This window comes from Simochromis diagramma, unplaced genomic scaffold (genome assembly GCF_900408965.1).
Source record: "Simochromis diagramma unplaced genomic scaffold, fSimDia1.1 OVJJ01000715.1, whole genome shotgun sequence".
In the NCBI taxonomy this organism is placed as follows: Eukaryota; Metazoa; Chordata; class Actinopteri; order Cichliformes; family Cichlidae; genus Simochromis; species Simochromis diagramma.
The window spans coordinates 2,483,003-2,496,772 of NW_024387128.1; the positions used below are offsets into that span (position 1 = coordinate 2,483,003).

General features: G+C 39.8%; 1 protein-coding gene across 1 annotated transcript in view; it reads left to right on the forward strand.

The window, feature by feature from the left end:
* Positions 1-11,947, forward strand: part of pde1ca (phosphodiesterase 1C, calmodulin-dependent a) — a gene marked incomplete at its 5' end in the record, with an annotated part of 43,251 nt that extends 31,304 nt beyond the window's left edge. Inside the window, 4 exons of the mRNA XM_040047098.1 lie at positions 1,279-1,399; positions 7,463-7,623; positions 10,708-11,007; positions 11,391-11,947. Coding sequence (XP_039903032.1) covers positions 1,279-1,399; positions 7,463-7,623; positions 10,708-11,007; positions 11,391-11,551 — 743 coding nt within the window. The remainder of the gene's footprint in view (positions 1-1,278; positions 1,400-7,462; positions 7,624-10,707; positions 11,008-11,390) is intronic.
* Positions 11,948-13,770: the final 1,823 nt, after the last annotated feature.

Sequence of the window (13,770 nt, forward strand, 5' to 3'; positions counted from 1 at the left end):
TTTTTGCAATAGTAATCCCTTTCTTTAATTGGATTACAGAGATTACAGTCAACCAACAGAGATGGGCAGTATCTCTGTTGGTTGACATGGTACATTTTCCACTAATAGGAAAGGGTGTGGGGTTTTTTGGTTTTGTTTTTGCTCATAGACGGAGAGCGCTTTTGAGCGCTTTCCTTATAAAACGCTGTTTTTACCGTTTCTTCCCGCAGTAAATATAAACTATGTAAATATAAAATATGTAAGTAAATAAAGTAAATATAGTATTCAGAAAAAAACAGAACATTGCAGATATTTTTTTATCATAACTCTGTTTTTACGTGGCCGATCAACACAATTTATAAACTGGTAAAAAGTCCACATGTTTTCCGTCAATTGTTCCGTCTGTCCTACTCACATCTCCAATGGTTGTACACGTTATCATTAACGTGGCTTCACTCCACATCAGCCACAACGCTTTGCTAGCTAAAACGCCAGTGTCGGCACATAAGGACGCTGTCATAGCCTGTCAACTATATTGATTTGCTGCGTATATATGAATGTGAATCGCATCATTGGCTGGAGCAGCCAGTCGCTGGTCACTTACTGACTTCCACTGCAAAACAGAATGAATTGTTAATGTATTTATTTTAATTTTAATTCGGGTTAGATTTTTATTTTTGTGCGCAACGCAGATTTTCTGTGCGCAGAGACCGTGCGAGCAGTGAGCACAGATTGCACAGGCGCGCAGTTTAGAGGGAACATTGGTTATGGTGCATTTATTTTAGACATGTCACATATGAGGCAAGCCAAGACCTCAAATCAAGTGTTGCATGGGCCAGTTCGCTAGGTTTGTGACCTTGAGATCGTGGCTTGTAATCAGAAGGTTGCCGGTTCGTGAATGTGAATAAATGGGTGAATGGCTGAATGTAGTGTAAAGCACTTTGGGGTACTTAGGGACTTTACACTAGGGACTAAGTAAAGCGATATACAAATACAGGCCATTTACCATTTAAAGTTTGCATTACAGGTTGTAATTATACATGATCAATTTGTCGTTCTCTTAGGGGCTGCTAATAATTGGTACTTGATCGGGAATTCTTGTCCCTAACTTCATAGGTTTGAAAATGTGATGAATCTATGATTCTGCTTCCTCCTTCCATGTGATTATTCACATGATGAAACTAACTATAAATGTCAATTTTTGTGTGTAATATAGAAGGCTCTAATAAACATTTGTTTCTTGAATTAAGTGGGAGAATTTAAAAAAACTGTGCCAATTATGAATATCTGTTTTTGTAGGATTCATTGATTTCATTGTGGAGCCAACATTCACTGTGTTGACAGAAATGATCGAAAATATTGTGACACCACTCATCGAGGAGACCTCTCGCTCTGAATTGCCTGTCTTCAGACAGTACAGGTGATCCACACAAAATTCTCACTTTCAGTGCAGTCTCATTATTTGTTAATGTGTGTGAATCTGTCTCAGTTGCTGTGTGTACTCTATATAAAAACCAGTACAACTACTCTGAACTAAAAGTATTGTCGGGCTATAGGCCAGAGAAAAATGAAGAGTAATACAAACTTATAAGGCACCTGTGCTACCGGACTTGTCTTCATCCAGAATCCCCTAAAGTAGACATTAGTGTGAAATGCCATTGTGGGGGTTGATGCCAATTCAAGTATAGGCATCAACCCCCACAATACCACAATGCCCACAAAGCCTCTTTTTGAAATGCAAGAGCAAAAATTAGAACTGGTTAACTTAAAATACATTTCTACCACTTAAAAACATTTCTGTTTAGCTTTTACATTAGGTCAATAAACATTTTTTTTAATTGAGAACATTTGTCTCTCAATGTTGTATTAACAAAGAGACTGATTAATATATAGTACCATTTGACTCTGAGCACTTAAAGTGCTTAATACAACTTGCCTTATTCACTTCTTCTATGCTTGCTATCTAATGTTCACACTCCGATGGATGCGTTGGAGAGTATCTTGCACAAGGATATTTGCAAACTCCAGAACCCAGGGACTGAACCAACAACCTTCCAAGTAGTAGAGCACCTACTCTACCTCCTAAGCTACAGCCACCCCTGTAGCGCTGGGGCTCTTACATGTAATCTTTTTCAATATAATAGCTTTTAACTCAAAAGTACAGTTTTTAAATTTAATGTTGCTGAAACAACAAAGTAATAAAAAAATAAATCTATCTGATCGAGAAATCACTCTTCTTTGGAAAAAGAGAGTTTATTACAGAGAAATGGCTCTTTCCAAAGTAAAAGCTATACTATAGCCTTCTTCTGGGCTATATTCTCAGCAGCATATTAAACATATCAGGCCCCCATAAGGAGAATCATGTGCTAACGGCTGTCTAAATGACTCGGGTAAAGTTTGTAGCATGCGTGCTTGTTGTTTTTGTCTGCTTCCACTTGTCTTTGCACTAGGATGATATCAGTGTAAATGTGCAGTCATATTCGTTGTGTTCCCACTAGTGCTGTCAGCGTTAATCTCGTTGAAATGACATCAACGCCACAACACGGCAAATCTCTGTTAACGAGCTACCGCGGATCGCCCCGTGCGTGGGGCTGGACGGCGTCAACACGTGCGAGCAAACTGCGCTAACGTACTAGTTCCCACCAATTGAGCATTGCATGGCACATCCAACATACTGTTTTACTTTTGTTCATGACGCGCTTACCCTTAGGGTCATGCGTCACATGAAGACCAAAATAGTTCCAAACGCCAGATCTGATTGAGGGTGGGGGAGGTTCAATTTGGCATGTTGCAACGAGCTTAACTTCTGTCTCGCTAGCTTGTGCTGCGCTCAGTGGATCTGCGCTCGACAGTGCAGCCTAGGCGGATAAGTCGAACGCAGATCCACTGAGCTCTCAACACAGACAGCGTCGTCAGAAGGAAAGTTGATAAAATAAATTAAAAATTTTGTATTGTTTGATACATATGCGTACCGAACCGAAAGCACTGTATCGAACGGTTCAATATCGATACGAGTGTCGTTGCACCCCTAATATATATCTATATCACTCCATATATATCTAGATAGATAGAGTTACAGTTAAATTCAACCCGTTCTCACTCCCAAAGCGTAACATTTTACGCTAGGTGACAAATCGTCACCATATTATGTTTTCGGCTACCCACCACGTTCCTAAATGACGACCTCGGAAAAAGAGGAAATATGAGAACCGTCTGGACTGAACCTACACATGTTCGCTCTTTTTCTTCAAATCGCCTAGAAACACGCTATTTAACATCATTAAAGTCCTGGTTAAGGTCAGGAATAAGGTTATGGTCAGGGCTAGGGATAAGGTTAGGTTTAGGGCTGGAATACAGGGCTGGAACGTCTACTACCGCGGGAGCGTCATTGCACTGGATTCCAGCCATAACCCGCCGCGTACCATAAGAACGCCGAAGGTCTCCTTTCGCGTTCCTCAGGAACGCCGCGGGACGTGACAAAATGTCGACATGTTACGCCTCGGGAGTGAGAACGCTCTGTTAAATTTACCGTTTACTAAAATGCATTACTTATTATTTTTTGTCTATGTAGGCAAGACAGTTGGCGTCGTAAGCCACCTGTTCAAAGATGGTCATTCACAGTGGACATAGAGGGCTTCTTTCACTCCTCTTTAAAACCTACTGTCTTCTCGGTCTAAAATGTGAACATTGGCATCCTCAAAAGACTGACCTTTTTCCTTTAAATGGGACAAGACTTGGCTGTCCATCTGAATCTCCGATGAGAGATGAAATGTTTTCGAGGAAACTTAAAGAAGTTCAGACGCTTTTCTTTTCAAGCTCCCTAGACTCCGTCCTTTAAGTTTACTGTTGGCTAATTTTTACCATTAACTGCAGTAACTAACAACTACTCACTATGTTTAACTATATTTAACATTATACTTGTGTCCTGTCATAGTATGGAGTGCCAGGACTGCCATAATGCATTAATTAAATACACCATTAAATAATTAATTAAATGTGGCAATAATTAATTAAAATTGGAATTAATTAATTAATTAAATAGTTATGACACATGTAATTAATTAATTATTGACACATTTAATTAATTATTTATGTATTTCACATTTTAATTAATTATTGACACATTTAATTAATTAATTATTGACACATTTAATTAATTATTTATGTATTTCACATTTTAATTAATTATTGACACATTTAAATAATTATTGACACATTTAATTAATTATTTAATGATATATTTATTTATTTCATTTTGGCAGTCATGGCGCCTGGCTCTCATCATGAAATAATTTTATCTGTCAGCCTCACCCATCAAACTCAGGGGGCGGGGTTAACGCTGATCGAGTCAAAACCATTGCTTTGGCCTGGTGGCCATTGTTTCTAGCACACAACAACCGGCATGTGGAAGCTAACAGAACTGAACTTTGAAAAACCCTGTTTGTGTGTCACCAAATACTGTTTTAATATTTTTTTAGCCGAGAATGTAGTGGTTTAATCTTCATGTGTCTGGTCGGTTTGTCAAGATACAGCCTCTTTGCAAAAGTGCTTCGATGATTTCGGAGATGTCTGCACAGTCTCACGGCAAAGCGTGGGATAGACCCGCTCGCCTCGCAAGCAATCCCACCGACAAAGCACAGGCCCCGGTACACAGCTGTAGTAACCCCCGCTGACTTCTTTTACTGAGGTTATATTTATCGGGGTTTTATTTCCTGATGTTCGTATGTGTCCTACGTGTTTCAGTATAATTCTGAATTATAACTAACATTAAAAACATGTTTAAGGAGGAGAGAGAGCAAATAAATCTGTTTAACATCTGATCTTTGGGTTTTTGTTCAGTAATCAGCGTGACCTGTGTATAAACGCATAAAAGAGATAACGTTGGTGTTTCCGTCATGTAGTAACTGCTGGCTTTAACTGTACAAAGGTTGTTCGACACTATGAAACACATACAGACTTCATGATGTTCGGCTAATATTTTTATAGTGAATATTAATCATGAGGGTAAACGGCCCTGTATACCACGGAGCGAGGTCAGCATATCCACGATATCCACGATATCCTCAGCTCCATGAGTTAACACAAAGTTTCCCAGCTGACTATCTAACTGCCAACTATTCCAGAGACGTGAAAATATACAGCATAAAGAAAAGTGTAAGAGACTCGGCAGCAGATTAGAATAACAGTTATACATTTAATAAATCACCAAATGAATCTAAGAAACGAGCAAACCTGTTCCGACAATTTGAGTTTGTATTCCCTCAGCTGCAGACTCGCTGCTGTTTAAATGTTTGAGAGGAAGATTAGATATAAACAAACGTCAAACATAGACTCAGTCTGCCTTCACATTTGATATGAGGCCAGCACGTATAGTGGCTGTGTCCTGTTTTAAGATCATACATGTAAAATTATTGTCTGACCTCCGTCGATCCAGCCGCTCAGAGTCCGTGGTTACCATGGTTACTGCATAAGCAGCTATAACGTTAACAGCTGGCACTGAGGAAACCTACACCAGCATGGGTGTTTATGTTTTTCATTGCAAAAGCACTGTCTGAATGGTTAACTGAAGTTAACTTGGATAAATTATAGTTAAGGAGTTTCACAGATAACGCCTACGTGAGCGACTGTTCACCTGAAATCAGCAGGCTATTACTGAAATACACGTGCTATATCATAAACTATGATATAAATAGGGAGGTCCTATTAACATGTTTAGTTTTAAAGGACACCTTCCTGCCTTAATTAGTCTCCTTCATGAGCAGTATTAGTTTTCTTCTAACATCCAGAAGTCTGCACCATGTGTTTCATAGTTTGTAAGAAGGCTTTGACAGGTAAACATAACATGACCGAAAAAGCAAAAAAAAAAAAAAAAAAAAAAAAAAGAGAGAGAGTGTTGACATAAGAAGAGAAAATGCTCTCAATTATGGAGACAGGCAAATGGTTCATTTATGTTTGATGTGTGTTTATTCCTCCCTAAATATCGTCGGTGAAGTTTGCCATGCACGTCAGATTTTCCTGCGCATTTTTTATACCTCTGCCAACAGAGAGAGAAAAAAATCACATTCTAACAGACAGCTGGTGCTTAGAATACAGTTGAATAACTATTAAAAAACAGATGATATTTAGATGATAGTTCAGTCTAACACATGTGCCAGTGAACCATTAAACGTCTGTGAAACTATGCAGTTATGAAACGTAACTTTAACCTCAGCCAAACCGATTTGCTCAGTTGTAAATAAAACAGCGAAGTAAACGTGACCCGACAGACAGAACCTGAGTGAATGAAGTCCAGAGTTTAACCACTGAGAGCTAAAACTCAGCTGAGGTTTCAAAGCTGTGTGCCGGTGATTGGACATCAGCCGCTGATGAAGCTGCTTCGCCTATAAAGTGCTCTGTAAGGAAACAAGCTCCAGCAGCTCTGCGCTCGGGGAAAACACTATATTTACTTATCTTGTGCAGAAAAATGCGCTGACATTGCTTTATATCGAGCACCGGCTGCCCAGTTAAACTGTGACTATCACCAGGTAACGTAGGCGTGTTTCTTGAATTAGCAGCAGGTGTTAAACAGCTGACAGATGAGGAGGAGGATGCATGCAGGTAAACTGAGGGTCTGTTGAGCTGATCGCTGGTTTCGTGAGAAAAATGTCAGCTCGTTCTTTATGTTACAGAAGCACAGAGACACAAGACCAGGCGGAAAGAGACGATCGTTCGGTGAAAATGAGAATCTGCGAATGCAACATGTGGAACACGGAGAGTGGAATATGTAAACAAACCGGTTAACGTAACCCCCTGGGTGCACTCTGCATGCTGACTGTTAGCAGAGCTAGTGAAATCTCTGAAAACATCTGAGCACTTTTGCAAACATGTTCTATGTTGACAACCTGACCAGACATACGTCGCGACATTCGCGGCTAAAACACTGTTAAAAGTGTAGCTGGTGACAGAAAAACGGGGTATTTTAAAACTACACCACCACCACCATTGCTGCCTGTGATTTGATCTGCATTCTGGGATACCTGGCTGCCCCAAGTCTACACAAGCAATCGATTATCTAGGATCGACCTGTTTTGACTTACTTTGCACGGCAACCAATCAAATGTTAGAGAAGCTGCATGGGCAGCGTTAACCCCGCCCCCTGAGTTTGATGGGTGAGGCTGACAGATAAAATTATTTCATGATGAGAGCCAGGCGCCATGACTGCCAAAATGAAATAAATAAATATATCATTAAATAATTAATTAAATGTGTCAATAATTATTTAAATGTGTCAATAATTAATTAAAATGTGAAATACATAAATAATTAATTAAATGTGTCAATAATTAATTAATTAAATGTGTCAATAATTAATTAATTACATGTGTCATAACTATTTAATTAATTAATTAATTCCAATTTTAATTAATTATTGCCACATTTAATTAATTATTTAATGGTGTATTTAATTAATGCATTATGGCAGTCCTGGCACTCCATATCATAGTTTCAACAGTACTGGAAGTGACGGAAAGCAGTCCAGCATGAAGAGTACACACTCAGAAGGCAGCTGCTCTCTGACCACAGTGGACTTCAAAGGTTTCAGGGGTACATGGACTCAAAAAATTCATCAAAACAGGGAGACATGGAGGGACCAAGCAGGAAAAGGTAGCTGGAACACAATATAACTGATCTTTAGAATACACTTCCATTTTTGCCTTGAAATCCAGATTTTCTAATTCAAATTTATGAACTGCAGGTTAGGCTGTCTTCTTCCCACCGTCCAAGCACAGGATGTTCAATGTACTGTCATTCATAGGGTTTCAGACACTGTGGTTTTAATTAGAAGAGGCTGTGTGTGAACATTAATGTTATATACCTTGTGCATTTAATTCAGGAGAATGGTTTTTCCTCCACTTCAAAAGCATGCACAATGCAGAGCAGCTACTTTTAACTTTACTCCCGAAAAGGTTGATGATCTTATTAATAGTGTTATATGCTCACTGCATACAAGCTTTGATATTGGGGCTCCTCTTAAAAGGAAGGTAACAAACCAGAGATGCTTGACTCCCTATAGCTCAAAAATATGGACCTTAAAAGAGATGATTCATAAGCTAGAGAGGAAATTGTGTTGCACTCTTTGTTTGGCCTGTAAAAATACTTTTTCAGGCTAGGACATCTTACTATTTGTCTCATATTGAGGAAAACAGGAGCAACCCCTGTTTTTTGGCAGCAATTTAGACAGTCAGTTAACTCTGTTGAGCCAAATACTCCTTGAACTTTAATTCAGTTTTATTTATATAGAACCAAATTCCAACAAGTGCCACCTCAAGACACTTTATGTTGTAGGATAAAAACCCTACAATATTCGGGAGAAAAACACAACAATCTGATGAGTCCACTTGGTAACAGTGGGAAAACCTCTAGCAGCCTGAACCTTACAGCCTAACTAGAGAGAATTTAGGTCACCTGATTCAGCTTTATCAAAAAGGACAGTTTTAAGCCGAGTTTCCCATTCTAATTTTAAATCCTGCAGTTTCAGAGCAAAGACCTCTGTCAAGTTGATATGGGACTATGGGGTCTTTAAGAGAAAATGGGGCCTGTTTATTCGAGGCCCTGTATGTGAGGAGATGGATTTTAAATTTGATTCTGGATTATAGGGAGCATATAAAGAGAAGTCAATTTGGTACAAATATTCTCTTTTGAATCCCTGTCAGACAAGATGTCTATAATTTAAGAGATTATATCCAAATGCAAGAAAGAGGTCATATGCACATTGAAGGTAACAATTACAGTGTGGAGCTAAACAAAGACTACACGAGAGCTCTCACTTCTCACTCCAACTTTATTTTTGACCTAACAACAACTGACTACACTGTGCCACAAAACTCAGCAACACACTTCCTGTACAATGGGTGGAGCCCTCCAGAGCGCAGCCTTGAGTTAATGGTGAAACCGCTCGCACATCCCGTTGGCTTGCGGGTGGTAAGCCGTGGTTTGACAGCCTGACAGCCTAGGCCGTCACAATCAAAAGGTGTGTGAAATCTTGTGACTGCGGCAAAGGGCCAACAAGATCAAAATGCCTACCAGGGACACAGAAGGGTTCGAGGGGCTCCTGTGTGTGTGTGTCTATCGATCTTTGCATGTTGGCATGGAGCACACGCCGCTGTCCAGTCCTTCACCGATTTGCGAAGGCCCGGCCAAATGAACGTGGCACTCACCAGCTTAAACGAGGCCCGGACGCCTGGAGGAGAGAGGGCATGTATTGAGTTGAAAACACAACGACACCATGAAAGGGGATCCACTGGGTGTGAGCAGCCGGTGGAAATGTCACAAAGCAGGTGAGGACCTCCCTCCCATATGGACCTGCCCTCCAGCACGAGGCCCTTTCTCCAGCTTTTCGTCTCGCTCCACGTTGGAGAGGGCGTAGCACCGAAGAAGGATCTCTTTAAGGGTGGGTGGGTCCCAGAGGAGGGTTATCGCACGATGGTTGAGCGAGCCCACCACATGGTGATACTTTGTATCGTCAGTCAAGATGCCGCGAAGGGCAAACTGAGCCTCCACGTGCACGAACCACGACGGGGGGATCATGGAGCCAAAAGTCCGGCAGCTTAAGCGCCACAGCAAACACAGCTGCAGCAGGAGGCGAAGGGCCGGCGGTTGCTGATGCATCCAGAGTGGAGCGGGCATCATCTTCATCTCGTAAGATGTTCAAGTCAGGGGTCACCAATGTGGAGGTAAACACAGACGAGAGCTCTCACTTTAATCCAACTCCAACTTTATTCTTGTCCTAACAACAACTAACTACATCGTGCCACAAAACTCAGCAACACAATTTCTGTATCTGATTTCTGATTCAAATAATCAACCACTGAGGGAGTAAGTGTTTAGTTAGCTGGTCTGCATTGTGTTGACACATGATATTAAAGGAAGCTAACAGTGGAGAAATTCCATCCTTATTTTTTCTACAGGACTTTCAGAAAGACTGCTACTGTAATGAAATGTATTCCCCACTGTTATATAATCAATTATTGTAAATATTATTAAGAAACAATCACACAAAAAGATTTTCACTTAATACAGTATATAGTTAAATCTTTATTTTCTATGCTGTATATCAGAATAAGGTCTGGAGTTCGTGATGAGTGGTGGGTTCGCATTTTGAAACAAGCTAAATGATTATAATAATAGAATCATTAAATCGAAGGTTAGGGCTGTTGTTTTTAGCATCTAGATGGATGTTAAAATCACTTACAATAATTTTTTATTTTTTAGAACAGAGCAATAAATCGGCAAATTGTCTGAGAAATCAGATAGAAACTGAGTACGAGGTGGACAATGAGTAGCAACTGAATTTAGCTGTTGTTGAAGTGTATTCTGTTTTCACAGCGATCCCAATGATGCATTAATAAGTGCTGATATTTACACTCGCTTTCTCTCCTATTGATCTTTCTAAATTAACATAAATAATATATTTCTCTAAACCATAAATATGTCTTCTAGATCCATTCCTACAGGAATGTTCAAAAAGGTTTTGCTACTACTAAAAATTAGATGCAGATTATTGTGTAGGTACATAGTGAATGTAGGATCTACTGTTGTTGTGATTTGGCACTATATAAAAAATGAATTGAATTGAAAAAGGTAAGTGAACATGAAATGCTTATTGGATTGTAATGAAATTGAACGGAATATCTGTCAGTGTCAAGCCGTCTGAATTAAATGAAACACAATTTTGTTTGGGTATATCAGTTGTAGACCTGGAGGTAAAGGTCACCGAGATGGCAGAGGAACATAGCCAAGAAGACAAAGAGACAAACGGTGGAAAAGACACAAGCACAACTGTTGACGGAGCCAACATGGGACAGGGGAAAATGAAAAAAGAATCCGCGGGACAAGAGGTGCAGAACAGGAGACAGCAAGAAGAAAGAAAGACTGAAGATGAAAGAAACAATAATCAGGCTCAGTCTTCAAGCATTCTGCTGAAATCAGTCCCTGATGCCATAAAGAAGTCATCTGATGGACACATGAAGAAGCAGCAATCCCAGAATGGTACACACCTCTGAGTTTTATTGTTATTTTTTTATATTGAAAGCACCTAATTAAACTGATAAGAATAGATACAACTTTACCTTTAATTCACAAAATAAATTCTATATGTATTTATAGTATATATTTTACACCATATTACATCTACATTAAAATTTAATGTTAATGATATTATGTTAGTCTGATTAGGGTTAATCTCACAAAGTTTCTATAATTAAAAATAATATGAATAATAGTAACATCCGGGTAAAGGTCTATTAAGATTGAAGTTCTGTTTTTCAAGAGTGATCTGGCTAAGAGGCCATTTAACAATTAGTTTAACATACAGTTGTTACACATAAGTGCACACAAATGCCTTGAGTATGAATTATATTTTGCCTCCACAGACCCTCAAACTGTTTTCCCTCTGATTCATTATTGCAAAACACCCACCTATTGCGCCAGCTCCTACAGACTCATCAGGGCAAAAGTCATAGAAATATGGCCTATTGATGCCAGGACAAAAGCCAGGAGACTGCAACGCTTCTACTTGCATCGACGGAAATAACTTTGTAAGTTTGAAGTGTATAATAATGGCATATTGTGTGATGTACTCCTTCATCACTCTGCTTCAGTTTTTCCTTTGTGAATAAACTCAGAATTCCTTTCTCAGTACAAATATAATTATTTGCACTTAGTTTCCTTATTTGTATTATTGTAGGGTCTTTGCCTTATATTAAATTAATTTTATTATTATTATTATTATTGTTAAGAACTTAAGTTATTAAGATCCAATGAAAAAAAATTATGCTGCAATTTACACCATGGATACTATGTTTTTGTTTTTGTTGCTAATAAATTTCCCTATACCACATCCCATAGCTTGTGAACTTTCCTTTTTGGTAAAGCATATAGTTAGGGCTGGACCAGATGAGCCTGAATCCTCCCTTAGTTATGCTGCAATAGACGTAGGCTGCCGGGGGATTCCCATGATGCATTGAGTTTATCCTTTCCAGTCACCCTTCTAACTCACTATGTGTTAATAGACCTCTCTGCATTGAATCATATCTGTTATTAACCTCTGTCTCTCTTCCACAGCATGTCTTTATCCTGTCTTCCTTCTTTTACCCCAACTGGTCGCAGCAGATGGCCCCGCCCCTCCCTGAGCCTGGTTCTGCCGGAGGTTTCTTCCTGTTAAAAGGGAGTTTTTCCTTCCCACTGTCACCAAAGTGCTTGCTCATAGGGGGTCATATGATTGTTGGGTTTTTCTCTGTATCTATGAAGCGCCTTGAGGCGACTTCTGTTGTGATTTGGCGCTATATAAATAAAATTGAATTGAATTGAATTGAATTGAATTGAATTTCATCTGAGGTCAATATCAAAATGTTGTTACCAAATGGAGAGCTTGAACAGGGGGAAGGAAGTGGTGTTTTGCGAGACTGCCTGACATAATTTTGGATGGATTTCTATGACAGCTGCACATTGGGAGTTGAGGTGAAAGTCCCATTCATCCGGCATGACTTTCAGTGTGAAGAATGGCAGGCTACAGCTAGAGTGTTTGTTGTAGGGTGGAAACAAGCTGGTTACTTCCCAGTGAAGCTTGCAATACCCTTTCTGGAGGAGATATTGTACGGCTCGACAACCAGTAGTTTAAAAGATTCCTTTCTTTTGTGCGTCTCACAAGAAGAGCGATCTGTTCTCCTGAAGGCTTTGGATGACTTCAATTCAGTGGATACAGATGAATTGCTGGAAGTACTTGATGCACATGAGTGCAAGCAGGTTCCTACCAAGGACACACTGCTCCCTGTTTTGGCACAGATAGGACACAAAGTACTTATTCAGGCCCCAATGTTTGTAATCAAGTGCTGGCGTCCCGTTGTGGGTTCTGTAGCTGGTTTACTCCCACCAGAAGGACTGCATCATTTCATTGCAGAAAAAAAAACAACTGTAAAAACAGTGAAGGGGTTTCTAATCTTTCCAGAGGAGATGACCGCTGCCCAGTCAACAGTTTCTCGTTACCTGAAAAGGTACATTGGAGAAATTGATTTCAATTATCTTCAGATTTTCCTGTGGTTCTGTACAGGATCCAATCTGTTGGCTAAAGCCATACTAATTGAGTTCATAGAAACTACAGATTTCCTCCGCAGACCACAATCCCACACATGTGGATGTGTACTAAAGCTGCCCCTTGGTTATCACAGCTATCCAGACTTTCGCAGTGAATTTAACAGCATTCTCACAAGCTCTATGTGGGTGATGGATGTGGTGTAGGTCAGTGTTACCCAACCATGGTCCTCAAGGCACTCTGCCCTACACGTTTTAGGTTTTCCACCCTAACAGTTCATAGAAACACGGGTGTAGTTAACAGTAACATGAAGGAATGAATGTGACTGTTCAATAGACTGGGTGGTTAAGTTCTCTTAACAGTGTAGCCCATATGCAGAGAAGAAACTTAAATACACCAGACAGAGGTTCTACGAGTATGGAGATAAGGCCGGTAAATGTCTGGCGTACTATGTTAAGAAGCGCGCAGAATCTAATACCATTGCAGCGATATCTGATGAAGGTGGCCACAAGATATATGAAAACAAACTGATAAATGACTGTGTTAAGAAGTTCTACGAAGCCTTGTACTCTTCTCAACAAGTCCCGGAGGGGGAGCAGCTGATGCATAATTTCTTTACCCAATTCGACTTACCAAATTTGTCAGAGGAACAGAAGACTGCCCTTAACAGCCCTATAACTAAGACCGAAGTGTTTAAGGCTATTAAATCACTGCGAAGTGGA